Genomic DNA, 20,374 nt, shown 5'->3' with positions numbered 1-20,374 from the left:
CTCTACACGCCCACTTTTTACCATAAATGCGCAATGCAAAGTAGTATTTGCATATGAATGAGCCTGCTGAGCATGCGCAGCGGCTCCTGCGCGTAAAACTCATTATATATATAAAAAATCAGTGTCCCTTTAGGGGCTCCGTAGAGCCCCTAAACGATCTACGGAGCCCCTCATTTATTCTGTCCTCAGTCACTCTACGGTTGTCGCGGTGGGTGAAGAGGAGGTTCCCGGCGTGTCCTGACTGACGCTGTGCTTCACACACAGAGGGACACGATCAGTGCTATTATATTATATGATATGTGATGACATTATTAAGAGTATGACATGAATATGGCTTCATTTCACCACCTCACCGCCTGCATCGCCAGTTCCCCATATCTTAAGTAAGTTCCTACAGGATGGTCAGGTTTGGCTTAGGGATACGCAGATTTTTCGGTTAGTTTTTTCTTTTTAAATCCCAACCTTTGCGTAGAAGGTGGCTTGCGCATCTTTCAGCCCTGTTTTGTGCGCAAGCGAGCTTTATAAATGAGGCCCCAGATCATCAACACCCCACTGCCGTGCTTGACAGTGTGTCTTAGATGTTTCTACTTAAAATATGTGCTTATGCTGGGCGTTCAGGTCAGATTACTCTACTTTGGTCTTATCTGTCTGTTGAACATTCACTTTTACGAAGTGAAGTTGTGCTCTCATGTTCTTGACACAAGAAGCTTAGTTCCAACCACGTTCCCAAACAAACTACACTTGATCGGTTGTCTTTTAATTGTGCAATCACTAACTTAAACTCACTCAATGAGGCCTGTGGGCCCAATGTTTATCCAAAAAAAAGTAGTGACAATTTCAAATGAAAGAAAACTTTATTGTCGGGACATTACTCATGGTCAACTGCGATTGAACGATACAACATGAAAACCTTTATATAATCACAGCAAAACTTCAGCAATCAACCCCACTGAACAAGAAACAATGAAAATGAATATAAATAAGAATAACTTACTTACTTGTTTAGTATAAACAATATGCATATAACTTTTCTTTAAAAAAAAAAAAAAAGCATGATCGAATAAACTGGAAAACTATGACTGGAAAACACTTTAAGCAACTCCTTACACTAACTTTTTACTCCCCGTGAGAGAAAGTACTGTTTTTGAACAGGCTTAAAGCAGCACAATGTAACTTTTCCACCTTAATATAATATTTCCAGAGTCATTGTGATGGTACATCAACTTCCAACAGGTTTAATGAACCTCTGTCATGGTCTGAGGGGTCTGTATCGCCTTCACTGGCACTATGTAACTTTGAGGAGCATGGTAGGAACCCTACCACACTAGGGATGGGCGGTATGGACTAAAAAATGTATCACGATAATTTCTGGCATTTATCCCGATAACGATAAAAATGACGATAAAAAAAATACCAATTCAACTCCACCTTTGTAACTATAAATCTATCTCGCTCTCAGATCCGCCATGTTTGTTACACAAAAACGTCATCAACGGGAATTTATCTTTCTTTCTTTCTTTCTTTCTTTCTTTCTTTCTTTCTTTCTTTCTTTCTTTCTTTCTTTCAGGCTCATTTCTTTCTTTCTTTCTTTCTTTCTTTCTTTCTTTCTTTCTTTCTTTCTTTCTTTCTAGCTCATTTCTTTCTTTCTTTCTTTCTGGCTCATTCTTTCCTTCCTTCCTTCCTTCCTTCCTTCCTTCCTTCCTTCCTTCCTTCCTTCCTTCCTTCCTTCCTTCCTTCCTTCACGTACGTAACGCAGAACTATAAATCAGCTTTACACAAAAATGTCATCAACGGGAATTTATCATTTTTACCGTGAGATACAAATTCTTACCGTGGGGAATTTTTTTGACGGTTTATCGTGAACGGTAAAATATCGCCCATTCCTATTCCACACTACTGGTAAAGCACTACCGCTTTTGTCCAAAGGAGCCGCTAAACTCAACAAAAGCTGAAAGTTACGTTGTGCTGCTTTAAAGGGATTTGCAGTTCAGTCTTCCTGCTCAAAGTGCTCCACAGCACCTCTAGTGGTCAGAGTCTGCTCACTTTCAAGTCCTTCTCTTCGCACTCATCCGCACTTATCGTCTCTGCACTTTCCGTGCTGCATGTACACGTTGAGAGGATGACTGGGATGAAAACGAGGCCATGAAGCATTCCCAGAGACATGACCAGGAAGAAGATCCTGAAGAACATCCTGAAGGTGTGAAACTCCGACATAGCCAACACCAACACCCCCAAAATGGTGGAGAGGGCACCTTGAAGAATGGGGTAACCCAGATGGGAGATGGCGTCCACCGCCTTTTCGTTGGCGCTGGTCTTTTTGCTGGAGACGAAGGCGTAGGCCACATGGGCGGAGAAATCGACGGTGAAGCCGATGCAGACGGTGAAGATGATCATGGATATGGAATCCAGGTTGACTTTCCAAAGCGTCATCAAACCCGTCACCCCGACGGTCACTGAGCCGATGGAAATGGTCACCCAAAAGGAACAGCTGGGGTTGGGGATGAGCAGGAGGGAGATGAGCAACATCACAGCTGTGATCACCATAACGTTTTTAATGGTGGTTTTTATAACCACGTCGTACTGGTCATAGAAGATAAAGATACGGTGGTAAGCTAGGAGAGATGGAGTGCATGTTTTTGCAATGTAGGTGAGACTGTTGAACATGTCGAAATCATCTTGAGCGTTGGCAAGATCGACGATCTGGATGAAAAACCGCGATGCATAGATGGCATCTCCAGTGAGGTTCACGTCTTGCTTAAAAATAGGAAACGCCTCAAGGAAATTTGTGAGATTTCCGAGAAAAACCTCTTTATCGTCAAGGTCCAAGTCTCTCTCTTGTCCGTATGACAAGTAAGAGTCGAGCCAAGAGGTGTAGATGTTGGGATCTACGAACCGGGTGGCTGTGAAGTTTTCGATGCATCCCTGAAGTCCCAGTCTTTGGCTCCTGTTCCAGTAATCGAATTCCTTGTTCACAACAATCATAATCGATGGACCATAATCTGAGAAGTGCTCCCTATCCTTCTTAATGAACTTTGTAACATGCGAGTTATCTGCTGCCAGATCGTGAAGCTCAATCCCCTGCTGTATTGAAAAACACCCGTAAATACTTACACCTAAATAACCCATGTAAATCAGGATAACCAATCCCTTCACCCAGGATTTCATCAAAAACGGGCCGTAATAATCCTTGAAGAAATAGGTCGCTTGCTTCTTCTTCTCTGCTCCCGTGACCTCATCATATTCACCTCCCACACAGCAGAGGTTGTACATCTTCGGATGGTCGTCGGTTTTTTCTGAGGGCACTTTCATGCAGGTCAGCCAGTGTCTGTTTCCGGCCTCTCTCCGGCCGTTCAGGGCCATGAAGGCCCCCAGGAAGGTGATGGTGTAGAAGTAGCAGAACAAGATGGAGGTGGCCGTGTACCAGCAGAAGGACTGCAGTGAGGGGAAGTCGGACGTGGTTCCGATGAAGAACTTGAGGACGTCCGTCAGGGCGGTGATGGTGATCGGTAAGCCGGCGTCTTTGTAGGTGCGAGCCAGCCGCTTCGGTACCGCGTCGTTCACCTGGCTGTGTTGCCAGTCGGACACCATGATGAACATGTTGTTGAGGCCAATACCTGGAAAAAAAAGATTTAAAAAAGTGGGACATGTTTGAGCAAAATTAAATTGATTGAAAAGCATTTCTGTAAGGGGAGAACTAAATTTTAACCTTCGTCTGTTGTTAGGGTCGCCACCGACCTGTTCTTAGGTTTTAAATTCATAAAACTACCACAAAAATGCATTTATTGCATCAAGGCTTTTTGACTTTGTCAGAAACCTTTATTTCAACAAAATAATATCCAACCTAGGGCTGGGCGATATGGACCAAAAGTCATATCTCGATATTTTCTAGCTGAATGGCGATACTCAATATATATCGATATTTTTTCTGTGCCATAATTGGGGTTTCCCCCAAAGCATTATAGCATAGCATCTCTGTTAGCTTCATTTTTTTCTGAGGCAAACCCTTAAAAAAAAACAGTCAGTTTTAATACAAAGCCTCGTGCCAAATGTCACCTTTATTAACAGAGGTCTGCACAATATCAAAATGTATAAACAAATGAAATAAAAATAAACTGCCTGCATATATAGAATAAAAATGCTTTTTGAATAGAATAAAACAAATATCCCTTTCCTGCATAACAATTAAATTAAAATACACTGTGCAATTAATACAATGTAGACAGTAACAGGCAGACTTTTCCACTGAGGTTGACAGTTGTGCAAATAACAAAACATTTGTGCAAATCTCAAATAAAACATTCAAGTCAATTTGTCACGAAATAAGCTATATCAAAATCATTAAAAAAAAAATGTAAAAAAATCTCAATATATCGCCCAGCCCTAATCCAACCCGATATTTCCTTGAAGTAAATGGGTCGAAATTTACCCATAACACCATAGATGTTACTATAGTTAATAATATTAAAATGAAAAAATAACTGAAACAAATTTATTTAAGATATGTGTTCTAATACCTCTCCGTAATAGCCAGGTAACAGAACAACCTTTTATTTATTCATATGATTCTCTTGAGGCTCATTTTACCAGTTTTTAAAATTGAAATTAAGGGCTATACTGACAAAAAAAAGGCCCAGAGTCCCATACCAAAAATATTAAAACCAATATTTTCATGGATAAGGAAGCCTAACAATGTAACCAAGAGATGAGAAACAAATTGGATGATGGATAATTGCTTTTAGTGTATTTTAGAGATAATTTAAAACACGGGTCAAAACCGACCCGTTAACATCGGAGATGTAACAGAAAGCTAACACCAGACAAAGGTTAAAAAACATAAAGTACGAACAACAATGAAAAGCATGTGCATATGGAACTGTGGAGACTCTGTGGAACAGTTTGGAGCAGGAAATGAAACAAAGTAATAACATAAATCTGTTTTAAAAAGAAATACAAAAAATGATTTATAAACAGGTATATGGAAGAGGAAATGGGTTAACGAGGAGTGTGAGAAACAAATAAAATAGGGAAAAATGGTATATTATACTTGCTTAAGATATGTTTAGATATTTATGTGGATATTTATGTAGTATAAATGAATGAATGAATGAATGAATGAATGAATGAATGAATGAATGAATGAATGAATGAAAGAAAAACTTTATTTCGAACATGCAAAAAAAAAATAGAACAATAGTTAAATAATAATCATGATAAATACAGTATAATACAAATCATAACAATCATAAACAAAAACATGCCTCACTGGCTTTTTTTTTTTCCTTTTTATATATTATTTGTTGAGAGGGATAGTTAAAATTATGTAATATATGTTATATATTTATTGGGTATGTAGCACATATATTTATAGGGATATTTATGTAGTTTATATAGTGTATATTTATATAGATTTATATAATAGTTGTATTTTCTAGATATTGATATAATATTTATGTAATATTTATATTGTCTATATACTTATATATGGATAATTATGTAATAATAGGCATGTTTACGTAGTATTTATATAGATTATATTTATATGGATATTGTGTAGATATAACAATAGCAATAATGTAAATCCATAGTTATGAAGGGGTAGGAACTAGGAAAAAGTGTACACTTCTTCCTACTCCTTTTTTTCAAACATATGTGAATATGAAGATGTAAATGTTTATCTTTTTATTATTATTTTTTCTTTCATTTTATATACATGTTTGAAATAAAAATGTATTCATTAATTAATTTAAATGAAAAGAGTTGAAGGTGCGTTTCCTCACCGAGGATCAGGAACGGAGAGTTGGCCACAGTTATGACAAAAGGAACTCCGATGTAAAGCAGCAAGCCGAACGAGGACACGACCGCCAGGCTGGCGGTGACGACGCCGAAGACGGCCACCAACATCTTATTCCTCACATTGTCCATTCTGGCAAGGACAGAGACACACAGTAGATGTTTGACACAGATAATAAAGACAACAAGCAGATGCAGGAAGATTAACGTGATGCAATATTAGGCAAAGCAAGTTTATTTGTATAGCACAATTCAACACAAGGTAATTCAAAGTGCTTTACATCAACATTAGAAGCGGCAAGACACAATTAGACAGTAAATAACAAATAAAATGAAATAAAATGATAAGAAAAGAGGTAAAATAATCAAAAACAAAAGTTGTTAAATAGTACGGTCAAAACGTACAAAGATTGGGTCAAATACAGTATTACAAAAGTAATCTGTAACAATTCATACAGTGAATTAAACCAATTAGACAATTCTATGCCACAATGCCTGTTTCCAGGTCTTATTTCACATAACTGACGAGAATTACGTTTCTATACGGTCAAAACGTACAAATATATTATCTATCTAACTATCTATATCTATCTATATATCATATTACATGATGCAATCAAATTCACTGGATAACAAAGATAACAGTCGCTGCAAGAGTAGCCAGTTTATTCCGTACTAACTTTACCCAAAAACGACAGCTTGAATTAACTAAAATAATCATACTTAGTGTTCGATATTTGCATCAAAAGGCTGACTCTGTTTTAACGACTGGAAGTGGCAACAGTCTGGATCTCAGTTGGTGGAGAAAAAAGGAAGAAACAAAGAATATTTGTGTAATATCTCTTATAAGCAGTACTGGAGTTGAGGGAGGATGAGGGGAGATGGCATCCCCCCCTGAAATAAAAACGGTCCAAATCATCCCCCCTGTAAAACTGCCATCCCCCCTTTCCATCCCTTATGTCATTTCATCAATGAATGTGGTTTTACTGCTATTTCAACATTTAGAGTCATCACCAGAAAAATAACACCAGAAAAATAACTTATTTGACAATTTTCACCTGTTTCAAGTAAATTTTCACTTGAAATAAGTAGGAAAATCTGCCAGTGGAACAAGATTTATCTTCTTATTACAAGCAAAAAAATCTTGTTCCACTGGCAGATTTTTCTACTTATTTTAAGTGAAAATCTACTTGAAACAAGTGAAAATTGTTGTTTTTACCAGTGATGAGTCTTGTTTTAAGTGTAATGAGATTTTTTTACTAAAATTAGACATTTTAACTAGAAATAATACAAATATTCTTGTTAACATTTTGAGTTTTTGCAGTGATCCATTTTACTTATTCTGTGAAGGACAGAGTCATATTGATAAGTTCAGAAAACTGTTTTTTATTGTTGTGTTTTGATGTATTTGATGTAAGCCCAGTGGATATTTAAAGCTTACAGAAGGCTGCATTTAACTGCTGCTATGTCATTCCTGCAGTATTTCTGCAGGTGTTTTGGTCAGTGCTATTATTTGTAATATATTATATTATTTGTAATCAGCGCAAATTATCTGTCCCCATATGATAAAATCCACCATCCCCCCTGATTTTCTTTTACAACTCGAGTACTGGTTATAAGTGAAGTCTTTTAGGTCTAAACCACTATGTGACACCAACTTACACACAATACACCAAGACCTGAATATAATATCAACTCAGTCCAGAGTCCAGAGCTGTGTGACCTGTTTTACATTTAAATACTGTTTCAGATATAAACTGTGTCAGAACACGTTTCATGTGTGGATATTTGTGACATATCTTAATGAGTTACTTATATCTTGCACTGTAAAGTCATTAAGGTGCAGCGTTAGATGAGTATTTGATCATAAAATAAATAAAAATGTGCCTAATGACTGAGAATATTGATAGTAGTTTGACTTTGTCCTTCCTGGTACTGGTAAAACAGAAGTAGTTCAGTGTTTCTTCATGTGATCAGTGTATTTTTCCTGACTTGGCCTGCAGCCAGAATCTCTCCCTGCGTGACAGTCACCGATCGCTTCTTACCTCAGGCAGGATATCACAGAGAAGGTGATGGCACAGGCATACGTGATGAGGAATAAGGGGAAGCCATCTGTGGTGTGACCGTCAATCTCGTCCTGCTTGGACTTGGAGGTGTAGTAAGACACCTGCAACAGAGCGCAGCAGAAAGAGCACAACATGACCCCTTTAGCTGGAAAATGGTGTTTACCCACGGATGTCATGACACCCCACCGACCGTCGGCACAGCTTGGATTTAAGGACATTATCTTGGGAGTGTAAAAATACGCTTAAGTGATTATGATCACGCTCTGCCTACCTTGTTCTATCAGATAATGTTTCTCTCTTTGTCAAAGCAGCAACGTCTCATCCCACTATGAGATAATCCACGTTTATTTACGGAGGTTTATACTATCTAAATGCATTTTTAGTAATGATAAGTTCCCGTGTATTCATCAGTCTATCTCAGCTGCTTCAGCTGGTGATTACCGCCGATCCCCCACGACTACTTTCATCAGCTCAGCCATGAAAACAGTCGAGACTGAGCCCATCTGTCCCACAGATAAAGCCTGGCACAAGTCTGGATCGTGTCTCCAAAGAAATACACTCCAGGTCTATCGCCAGATAATTGAATGCTGAAGGCGGTGCTTTGATTTAGAGAAGCACACTTTTTCTTGGTGTATTTTAAGCTGTATTTTAGTATTAGGGCCAAACTAAGACAACAAAAAAATGGAAATTACGAGAATAAAGTCGTAAAATTACGAAAATAAAGTCGTAATATTTTGAGAATAAAGTCGTAATATTAAATATATTATAAACATATAAATATAACTTCACAAGATGCTCAATATTCCTCATTTTTACACAGGGAGAAGAGTTCTCATAAATTATATTCTCATAATATTACGACTTTATTCTCGTAATGTTACGACTTTATTCTCGCAATGTTACGACTTTATTCTCGTAATATTACGACTTTATTCTCGTAATATTACGACTTTAATCTCGTAATATTACGACTTTATTCTCATAATATAACGATTTTATTCTCATATTACGACTTTATTCTCATAATACGACTTTATTCTATTACGACTTTATTCTCGCAACATTATGACTTTATTCTCGTAATTTCCAATTTTTTTTGTCTTAGTTTGGCCCTAATACTAAAATACAGCTTAAAATACACCAAGAAAAAGTGTGATTCTCTAAATCATAGCACCGCCTTCAGCATTCAATTATGTGGTGATAGACCTGGAGTGTATTTCTTTGGAGACACGATCCAGACTTGTGCCAGGCGTCGTAGTATTTATATCATAAACATATGAGAAAAAGATTAAAGGAATGTGTTTTGTGTTGTTTAAATTACTACATCAGTTTACGTCAACCTGGGGCCGCATTCACAAAACATTCTTAAGAAAAAAAATCTTCTTAAGTGTAATTTTTTTTCTTAAGTTCAGTCTTAAGAAGAAAAAAGAGAAAAAGTCATATTTTCCAAAAAAGTTCTTAAGCATTTTCTCAACTTTCTTCTTAAGATTCTTCTTAAAAAAAACTTAAGAATAAATGGTATTATTGAAATAAAAGTTCTCAAATTTGTTCTTGACTTTTTTCTTAACTTTAAGACAACCTTGAACTGTCTTAAAATTTCTTCTGTGAAAAGGTAAAACTCTAATATCACCTTTTTCAACACATTTTAGACAAGTTTAGACTAGTAGGTCATAGTTTGAGGATATACTTTGTAATTAATTACACAAAGAGCCTGTTAACTGTTTGTTAGCATGTTAGTTAGCGTGGTAGTTCATTATTATTAATTTTCCCCAATAGTATTTTTTTTTATCACATTAATCTCATCCACCATAACCTTGAAAAGTTCCTGCATCTCTTTTTCTCCTTCTCCATGTTTAGTGAGTGACTGACGGTTAAGACCAAACTACCTGTATATATAATATATATATATATAATATATTTATGTATAAATGTTGTTTGTTGGCGCGTGCAATGACATATTTTAAGAAGTTCTTAAGTAGGAAAAATAAGAAATTCGTAAGAAATGACAGTTCTTAAGACGGTTCTTAAGAAAATATTGAGGAATTGCACTTAAGAACTTTCTTATGAACATCTTAATTTTAGATCTTAAGACATTTCTTAAGATCGTTCTTAAGAACATATTGGTGAATCCGGCCCCAGATTTTGAATTTCTACTCTTACTTTTGATTTCAAGTTTATGAAAAGGCCTCCTTTCCAGAGAAGCTCTGACAACCAAAATAACAATATGCAATAAGTCACATGTTCTCTATCCTAGTTTTACATGGTCATAAACGTATTTCCCGTCACTGTGCCGTAATTTTAGAGCCGAACAAAGAGCAAAGGCCATAAAACAGAGGAAATAGGTCTCGCCAGTCAAAACAGCTGCTACAGCTGGTGCCTAACTGGTGTTTTTCCACTTTGTTTGTCCACGTGCTTCCTAACTCAACCTTCACCCTCACATGACGATCTCATGTCATTAAATATTAATCTACAAAAGGCATTAACTGTTGAATGAGTTGAGCAACATCAAGTCTGAGACACATGTTCAAAGGAAGTTTTTCTGAAAATTTGGGGTTATTTTTTCCCCATTTGAGAGGATTACTGTTTGTCTTCAATGGGCAAAAAACACTTAGTCGTTTTTTATTTGTGAACATTTTACACCTTTTTTTGTGACGATATTTAAATAGCTCCGAACAAAGATAAAGACATAAAATGAATGCAACAAAAAACAACACAGAGTTGTGGTAAAGAGAAAGAAAAGATGGCGGGAATCTCATAGAAACAAAAAAACTGAGAGTGTTTTGTGTGATTTTCTTTTAGTTTGTTTTGGTTGGATTTCAATTTTCTTGTGGCAATTTTGCAAATTTTGCAAACAAACCACAAAGAAACTTAAAACAACAACAACCAAGTCCACAATCAATCTGCACTTATTCTTGTAATGATCTTTAATAATCTTTGGAAAAACATGTTCTTTTATATTTTTTCTGGTCATAATCAGCTGCAAAAGTTTGCACTGATCTAATCTGACCTCTGTGGGAAGAGAAGTTGTCTAAATTCTGTGAAGTTTTTAGTTGCTGAGTTGCTTTGAAAAGCAAAAAAAAAAGGATGAAAATGATCCCATATATAGGAGTACACGTGTCCTTAGGTTTAAAATGAATTAAGAAATAAAGTCTTGTTGAGATGAACTGAAAATCATGTGTGACACAATTATTGTGTTCAGTTGCACGGCCATTTTTAAACCTCTTCTCAGGTCGCTTTGTGATTTTTGTTATTTTTGATTCTCTCCCAAAAACTCTCTGTCCTAAGAACTTAAGTCAACATAAATCTGTTTCTCACCCAAAATAGCTGCAAAAACCACAAAATAAGAGCTAAAAAAGAGAATAAATAAAGTTTGTCAAGAGTGTCAAGAAATGTCAAAGTGATTCCTCGTCGGTGTTATCATCACGTTGCTCTTTCCAGTAACTTAAGCGATTTTGTGATTATTTTTGAGCATCTTCATCAGTGTTGTCTAAAGAAAATATAGACGTGTGATCATATGACTCAATTAATCATTAACTAGCAACATTTCTATAGTTTTTATGAAATAAAGTGAGATTTTATTCTTAATCCAGCATTAATTCACAGCTATTTTGAGTGAAAATGATCAACTACAACAGGGGTCGGCAACCCAAAATGTTGAAAGAGCCGTATTAGACCAAAAACACAAAATACAAATATGTCTGGAGGCGCAAAAAATGAAAAGTTTCTATATTAGTTATAACTGGGGGAAGATTATTTTTTTCATTATGCACTTCGAGAAAAAAGTCGAAATGTTGAGAAAAAAGTCAAAATTTCGAGAAAAAAGTCTAAATGTTGAGAAAAAAGTCGAAATGACGAGAAAAAAGTCAAAATTTCGAGAAAAATGTCTAAATGTTGAGAAAAAAGTCGAAATGACGAGAAAAAAGTAAATGTCGAGAAAAAAGTTGAAATGTCGAGAAAAAAGTCGAAATGTTGAAAAAAAGTCAAAATTTCGAGAAAAAAAGTCAAAATGTTGAGAAAAAAGTCAAAATTTCAAGAAAAAAGTCGAAATGTCAAGATTAAAAATGAAATGAAAAAGAAGAAGAAAAGAGAAAAAAGAAAAAATAAAGAAAAAGAGAGAAGAAAAAAAGGAAAAAAAAGAGAAAAAAAAGAAAAAAAGGAGAAAAAAGGTCAAACATTTTAGAAAAAGCTCCAGGAGCCACTAGGGCGGCGCTAGAGCCGCGGGTTGCCGACTTCTGAACTACAAAAACCCTTTGTGCCTATTACCAGTCGAGATCTCTCCAGACCAATGAGTGCATGATAACCTGTGCTATGCTCTTTAGCTTTAAATAAGAAAGAGTCTTATGAATCAGAGTGATACGACTGTGATACATACGTCAATCTGTTTGTTGTCCATCTCCCCCGACAGGATGTTTTTGAAGCTCCTCAGCCACATCTCCGACTTCTCAGTAGTGTTTTTCTGGTCATTAAGGTAGTAGAGTAGCTTTACAGCCTGAGCGCTTCTGACCGTGCTGTTGCCGTCCGTGACGACGCCCCCCAACGCAGGACCCAGAAAGACCGAGCTGGACCTGTACGTATATTCTGGGTAGGTGAAGTTGGTTCCATTGGTTCGACTGGAGTCAACGACGTCCAGGACGATGTTGGAGAGACACTCTCCGTGGGCCTTGGCGCACAGATCATCGAACCCCAGCCGCCCCTCGTCCACAGTGATATCTAGGATCTTGTTGTTGAGAGCGACGACGTCCTCAAAGGCAGGACTTTCAAGTACGCCATCGTTACTGGTCGCCACGGCGATGATGGACGCAAAGTTGCCCATTTCATACATCCTCTCTTCAGAAAACATGGAATAATCGAAGGGAAAATTGTCTTTTATGAAGCTTCTTGTTACCTTTGAAGGCCCTTTCTTAGGCGTGTACTGCCGCTCAAGATCATTGTCCTCCCTCTCTCTAACGAAACTGAAGCCTCCACCGAGAGCTGCCGTGAGAAGGATGGGAATAACGAAGAAATAATAAGGGTGGGAGCCTACCGCTGCTCCGAGCTTTCCAAAAAGGTTTGACAGAGGCTTGGAGAGGCAGTCTGTGCGTCTGCAACCCATATCTGATCTAGGAGGACAAGCACTTCGCATGTGAGGGAACTGCATCCTTATAAAGGCTGTGGCTGCTGCAGTATATCCCTCCAAACACACCTATTTTATTAAAGTTACAAAGGGCAGTTGATAATTAGCCTTACTGGGAAGCAGAAGAAAGGGAGAGTATCTGGGTTACTGTAAAATAAAGAAGATAAGAAGTTCCTTTAAATAATAAAACTGCAATACAAGACAACCCACAAGGAACCTGTCCAAAATATGACAGTCATGACATACAGTAGATTTCGGCATCCCGTTCTATTGCTTTATGTTGCAGCCACTTAGAGGCGTGCAATCTGTGGAATTATGTCAATAAATCGCTATCTGTTTGGTTTAGCTCAATAAGGTGTTTTTTATGAGGCTGATGACTCAAATCTGAGGCAAGCAATGTCATAAAAACAGTTGTGAAAAATCACGGCACATGACATTCTTTGTGTTGAAGGTAAAAGTTCACCTACACTGCTTCGTCATGTTGAAATCAAACAGAACTTTATTGTCGCCTTCATTCACTTTCTTTACAAGGAAATTATGAAACTCTCTGCTTAAGACATTTTCTCCACAACCTTTGAATTCTCTTCTCTTTTAGTCCAATATAAGAGCCTGTTTTTTTGGTTTGTTTGGTTTAAAATTGGTCACCTGATAAGTTTAAACAGTGTGTGGGCATTTCAAGTCAATGTGATTGGCTCGGATTCTGACTGTCAGGGTTTATTTCTGGGATATTTACTTCTTCTGTGGCCGCTCTCTCATGGAGTACCCCAAGGGTGGATTTTGGGCCCGCTGGTGCTTTCCTTATACATTCCCCCCTTGGGATCAATCTTTAAAGAACATCATTTGCTGTTTTGTGGATGATGTCCAAATAAATTTGCTTCTATAATATAAAGCTTCTGATCATAGAGTTTATACAAACAACTGGAGAAAAACCTTTGTGTTGTCACCTGTAGATTACCTGGGTGATGCCATCTCTGGCAGAGCTGTTCAAACCCAGTTATTCTAGAAATGGACAAACAGACGGAAAAAACACAACTCAGCACAGAGGAGCTATTATAGCTCGGTTTAGCTATGATCTAGACCAGGGGTCGGCAACGCGCGGCTCTAGAGCATACGGCTCTTTAGCGCCGCCCTAGTGGCTCTAACCCTAACCCTGGAGCTTTTTCAAAAATGTTTGACCTTATTTTTTCCTTTTTTTTTCTTTTTTTCTCTTTATTTTCTCTTTTTTTCCTTTTTTTTCTTTTTTCCTTTTTTAATCTTGACATTTTGACTTTTTCCTCGACATTTTGACTTTTTTCTCGAAATTTCGACTTTTTTCTCAACATTTCGACTTTTTTCTCAACATTTCTACTTTTTTCTTGACATTTGGCCTTTCGCCATTTGCCTTCATTCTAAGGCTTATACAAGACTTTTCATTTTTTGCAGCTCCAGACATATTTGTTTTTTGTGTTTTTGGTCCAATACGGCTCTTTCAACATTTTGGGTTGCCGACCCCTGAACTAGACAAGTGTCACTTTATATTCATTCTGATCAAATCTGTCCATCCATTCTAGTTTACAAAAAGTCGCTACTGTCCAGGGAATACTTCAATATCCCCCCGGACGGAGGAGCTGGAGGAGTTGGCCTGGTAAAAAGAGGCCCTGGTCTTTCTGTTTAGACTGCCGACTTTGATAAGTGGAAGTTAATGGGAGGAAATACGATCCAGGTGGAAACATTTCCTTGTGGCTGAGACGAAGGCTGAGCGACTGTTGCTATTGTAGGCTAAGATCGACATCTACGGTACTGTACTTTTACAATCACTGTTCTTCACACTTATTATTCCTGGTGGAGTGACCTTGGGGGGGGTTACTGTGCTCTTTGTGTGTCTCACCTGCTGACTATTGAAGTTTCTCGGGATATGCTGCCCTCGTGTGGCCTGGACCAGTATGTTTACACAGGCTGCTTTTACAAACTGGAATCCGCTTTATCTTTATCTTTTCTTCATTCCTTTCTATATCTTATCTGCTTTATCTTTTTAATCTGTTATCCTGACAGCTTTTTCTCAGAGAAAAGGTTTTTCCATCATACATCAACCCCGGCCGCCCCATGCTGCACGTGAACCTTGACCTCCTCTCATTTTTCGGCGCTGGAGTGTCATTTTAACACCTCCGAGTCCTTCCCCGTCACTTAGCTCCTGTCAATCAGCTGCCGGTCTGGACCCGGCGAGTCCTCCGAGGTGACGCTCATATCTCATCTCACACGGATCCATCTCCGGGTCGTTGAACTCTCATTTTGAGAGTGAGACATAGATTCTGTTTCCATTACCAACGACAGCAGAGGAACCTTCAGGGAGCCATCAGTGAAATGTAATCTCTTTCAGGACCTTTCACCCGTTTTTTGCTAAACTTGAAAATAACCATCGCTTCCTGCCTGCAAACTTATCAGAAACACTTAACAGCCGTAAGGCACTAAGGGCCCGATTTACTAAGATCCTAAATAAGGAGTACTAAATTACGACGGAGTATTACGGCCAAAAAAAAAACAAAAAAAGGAAATTACGAGAATAAAGTCATAATGTAATGAGAATAAAGTCGTAATATTACGAGAATAAAGTCGTAATATTACGAGAATAAAGTTGTAATATATTATAAATATAACTTCACAAGATGCTCAATATTCTTCATTTTAACACAGGGAGAAGATGCTCTTCCTGTTAGAGTTCTCATAAATTACCACTTTATTTTCATAATATTATGACTTTATTCTCATAAATTACCACTTTATTCATTACGACTTTATTCTCGTAATATTACGACTTTATTCTCATAATATTACGACTTTATTCTCATAATATTACGACTTTATTCTCGTAATATTACGACTTTATTCTCATAATATTACGACTTTATTCTCATAATATTACGACTTTATTCTCGTAATATTACGACTTTATTCTCGTAATATTACGACTTTATTCTCATAATATTACGACTTTATTCTCATAATATTACGACTTTATTCTCGTAATATTGCGACTTTATTCTCATAATATTACGACTTTATTCTCATAATATTACGACTTTATTCTCATAATATTACGACTTTATTCTCGCAACATTACGACTTTATTCTCGTAATGTTACGACTTTATTCTCGTAATTTTACGACTTTATTCTCGTAATATTACGACTTTATTCTCGTAATATTACGACTTTATTCTCACAACATTACGACTTTATTCTCGTAATTTTACGACTTTATTCTCATTATATTATGACTTTATTCTCGTAATTTCCACATTTTTTTTGTCTTAGTTTGGCCCTAATACTCCGTCGTACTAAATTGCGTGTGCACTGAAAAAGTTTGCACGTGCTGTTGTTGTGTGTTTTGCGGGTGATCAACTAAGAATGCTCGCGCAATTGATAACAGGTGCAAACAGCAGTATTTAAATGAGGTGTTGCGCGTCTTACGGTTTGCGAGCGCAAAATGAAATTTGACGAGTTGGAGTTAGAGAGATATTAGTGGAAGAGGCAAATTGTGGTGCCGTATTCAGCACCCCTGCCGTGAAAAGCACCCCCTCGTATATTCAATGATAAGTAGACCAAGAAAAAAAACAACACACTGACACTTCAATATATTTATATATACACACTCACACAAACACATACTTAGGAGTTTATATTATATATATTTACAAATATTATGGAAGACAACACAGTAAGCAGGCTATTAATTGATGACATCAATAACCATTTACTAGGAATGGGTGATATTTTACCGTTCACGATAAACCGTCAACAAAAATTCCCCACGGTAAGAATTTGTATCTCACGGTAAAAACGATAAATTCCTGTTGATGATGTTTTTGTGTAAAGTCGAATTTATGGTTCCTATGGAAGGAAGGAAGGAAGGAAGGAAGGAAGGAAGGAAGGAAGGAAGGAAGGAAGGAAGGAAGGAAGGAAGGAAGGAAGGAAGGAAGGAATGAGCCAGAAAGAAAGAAAGAAAGAAAGAAAGAAAGAAAGAAAGAAAGAAAGAAAGAAAGAAAGAAAGAAAGAAAGAAAGAAAGAAATGATCCTGAAAGAAAGAAAAAAAGAAAGAAAGAAATGATCCTGAAAGAAAGAAAGAAAGAAAGAAAGAAAGAAAGAAAGAAAGAAAGAAAGAAAGAAAGAAAGAAAGAAAGAAAGAAAGAAAGAAAGAAATGAGCCTGAAAGAAAGAAAGAAAGAAAGAAAGAAAGAAAGAAAGAAAGAAAGAAAGAAAGAAAGAAAGAAAGAAAGAAAGAAAGAAAGAAAGAAAGAAAGAAAGAAAGAAAGAAAGAAAGAAAGAAAGGAAGAAAGGAAAGAAAGAAAAAACGAAAGAAATGAGCCTGAAAGAAAGAAAGAAAGAAAGAAAGAAAGAAAGAAAGAAAGAAAGAAAGAAAAAAGGATAAATTCCCGTTGATGATGTTTTTGTGTAACAAACATGGCGGATCTGAGAGCGAGATACATTTATAGTTACAAAGGTGGAGTTGAATTGGTATTTTTTTATCGTCATTTTTATCGTTATCGGGATAAATGCCAGAAATTATCGTGATACATTTTTTAGTCCATACCGCCCATCCCTACCATTTACCCGATTTTTGTTATCTGTGACTGTGATTGTGGGAAAGTATGACTATTGTGGAATCCATGAGCGCATTTAAACATGAATCATTAACACAAAACTGGACGCTAAACAGAACGTGACACGGAATGAGAATATCATTTTTGTCAGACGAGGGGGTGCTTTTCACGGCAGGGGTGCTGAATACGGCACGACACCGGGGTATGACTGCAGAACAAGTATAGGCGCACAATAAGAAACACTTTTTTCTCCATGAAAACACGTGATTTATTTATTATCACAAATAAAAAAATGAATGTGCCTCCTTTGGCAACCTTTTGCTGAATAATACTCGATTTAACATTCAAATAAAATATTTCTCCTTTTGCATGTGGAAATTAGCACCTTCCTTTCGAACGTATTAAATACAGACGCAATCACAATCCACGCAAAAACTTTCAGGCTTGGTAAATCTCATTGCACGTGGTAAATGGACCAATTTGCATCTTCCCCTCCCAGTATTTAGCGATTTCTGGTGGGTACGCCCCATATTGATTATTCATCGGAGCAAAAGTACTAAATGAACAGCGTGTGCTATTTTGCTCATTTGAGAGGCGCAGTCCTCTTTGCACGCTGTTAGTAGATCAGCTGGCACTTTGGTTTGCGGGTGCTGTCAAGTTTGCACATGTTTTTACGCACGCAAACCTTTAGTAAATCAGGCCCTAAGAGTTCAGCAAAGAGTTGGAAAATCAAAGTGCAAATTAATTCAGTCGCTACAGCAACAACAACATCTTCAGGTGGCGATGTCCTGCTGACACCTTCATTAGGTGTCCTCTCCGCCTCGTCTTCCTCACACACTGCAGAGGTATGTTAGCTGCAAATCAATGTCTGGGGTAATTAACTGGGAAGCCTCAGGTGAACACCATGTTGAGATCGCCCGGCTGATTGTTCTGCTTCACCTTCCAAACAAAGCAGAGAGGAAAAGAAAAGACAGAACAGAACAGACTGTGGAGAAAAAGAAGTTCACTGTGTGTTAATACTCTTGATAAGATAAGAGAGGAATGAAGTGTATCAAAAACAGAGCAGGCCAGCGCACACAAGCACCAACCCAACCAGGAGCCAGCTGGTAAAGACTGATGAGGAGGATTTTTTTTTTTTTATTTCAACACTTAATCTTGAACAAATGTTCTTTTCTATGATATAAACATCTTAGTGGACATAGATCCCACAAAGATTACGTGTTAAAGACATGAACTGACACTAATAAAGTAATTATGTTGGGACAGGTTTTATTGCAATATCAAGTGAAAAACATTTCCTTTGATTTTTGGGTGATTTCATTGTCTCAACAATCATAGTTTTGGTTAAAAAACAACAACACATCTTTAATAAAATAAAAATAAGAAAGAAAAATAAGATTTATTTTCTCTTTGAACGAAAAATCACAAGTTGAATCCTTTCCTATTGTATTGTTTGAACTATTACCATACACAGGTAAGTGGAACTGTAAATAGTAAATAGTGTGTTTTATTTCTTATATCTTAATAATATTGTTCATGCTGCTCTTTTTTAACTAGATTTTTATATAATCATAGTTTTTCATATCTTGCAGTGCTGCGGTGACAACGGGAAGTTCCCCACTGCATGACAACAACGTCATATCATATCTTATCTTTTTATTATTATTATTATTATTATTATTATTATTATTAGTTTATTTGCACATAAAAACGTATAGAACCTCCAAAAATTCAGACAAACAGTATGTCGAGAAAAAAAAAGGAAACAACAACAAAAAAAAAGAAATACAATGTAACAGAAAAAAATGTGCAGGAGGAACCAAAAAACCCATAAGGGCTTGTCGAGTGGTCCTCCTATAAGGAAACAAACAATATCTACAGAGATATGTAAAACATAGGACAACTAAGGAGAATAAGCTAAATTACTAGAAAAACAGGAATCTGATGAGGATGTGCAGAGAAGTTCTGGAAATAGTATACGTTTGAGTATACGTTTTACGGTACGTTTTCTAGTAATAATGTCAGATGAAGCGTTCCAAACCAAAAAGAATGAGCCCTCTAGTGTATCTCTCAGTTGCCTTGAACAGACTGTGTGCTGCAAAATGTGCTGCAATTCGGGCCCAAATTTCCCGCGCTGTCCTGCGGATGTGACGTCACATGACGCTGCATGCGCGTTCTCCCCGTTCTCCCGTGCCGGCTTCGCTGTTGGCTGCAGTACCCCCAACGGCCGTCGTGGTGAAGGGTGGCGCTAGAGAGTCTCATTTATTAAAAGGAGCCTCATGCTCCTTTAACAAGCAGTATTTATGTAATCCCAGGCAATCTTTTCATTTACACACAAACAACAAGCAATGATCTTGTTGTATTTACCTTTCCTTTAACAATTCTAATCTATTGGGCAGATTGACCAACGTTTAGATGAAACACCACATTAAAAAATATCTTGCTTGATCTACTTTAAAAAAAATTAAGGCAACTTTTTCACATGAGATTATTACGTAGATCAAGAAAGACTAGTCTTTGTATAGACTAAGCGTTTTGCTAAGCTGGGTTAGCAAAAAAGTTGTGATTTTTTTTAATTTAAATTATTTGTGCTCAAGCTTTCTCTAATATTCAGTGGTAAGGTGTTCTAATAAAGAGGAACCTCTGAACCTAACTGAAAATTGGGAAAAAGTAGACCTGAAAAAGGTGGGATGGAGATTGTTTGCAGACCTAGTATTAAAGTGATGAATTTGGGAATTGAATTGAAATAAAGAATGAAAACAGGTTGGAAGTAGCTTGTGGATGGATGGATAGACAAAAAGACAAATCTGGAGGATCTTTTCTTTTCTTA

The 20,374-nt window shown here is 37.0% G+C and overlaps 1 protein-coding gene across 1 annotated transcript; it reads right to left on the bottom strand.

Moving 5' to 3' along the window:
• Window positions 1-1,699: 1,699 nt before the first annotated feature.
• ptchd3a (patched domain containing 3a) lies at window positions 1,700-12,956 on the bottom strand. Its single transcript, XM_061713311.1, has 4 exons — window positions 12,229-12,956; window positions 7,836-7,957; window positions 5,778-5,923; window positions 1,700-3,614 (listed from the first exon to the last, which is right to left on the bottom strand). Exons 1-4 carry the CDS (start codon window positions 12,946-12,948, stop codon window positions 2,029-2,031), a joined length of 2,574 nt encoding a protein of 857 aa, XP_061569295.1. The 5' UTR covers window positions 12,949-12,956; the 3' UTR covers window positions 1,700-2,028.
• Between the last annotated feature and the right edge of the window lie 7,418 nt (window positions 12,957-20,374).

This window comes from Cololabis saira, chromosome 22, assembly GCF_033807715.1.
Source record: "Cololabis saira isolate AMF1-May2022 chromosome 22, fColSai1.1, whole genome shotgun sequence".
Lineage (NCBI taxonomy): Eukaryota > Metazoa > Chordata > Actinopteri > Beloniformes > Belonidae > Cololabis > Cololabis saira.
The sequence above is the reverse complement of the archived record's forward strand: the minus strand, read 5'-3'. Positions and strand labels throughout refer to the sequence as shown.

Excerpts from the sequence above, each read along its gene's own strand:
- ptchd3a (XM_061713311.1), bottom strand. The coding sequence starts at position 12,948 with ATGGGTTGCAGACGCACAGACTGCCTCTCCAAGCCTCTGTCAAACCTT. Across the intron at positions 5,924-7,835 it reads TCTGTGATATCCTGCCTGAG|AATGGACAATGTGAGGAATA; the intron begins GTAAGAAGCGAT and ends TGTCCTTGCCAG. Across the intron at positions 3,615-5,777 it reads CTCTCCGTTCCTGATCCTCG|GTATTGGCCTCAACAACATG; the intron begins GTGAGGAAACGC and ends TTTTTTTTCCAG.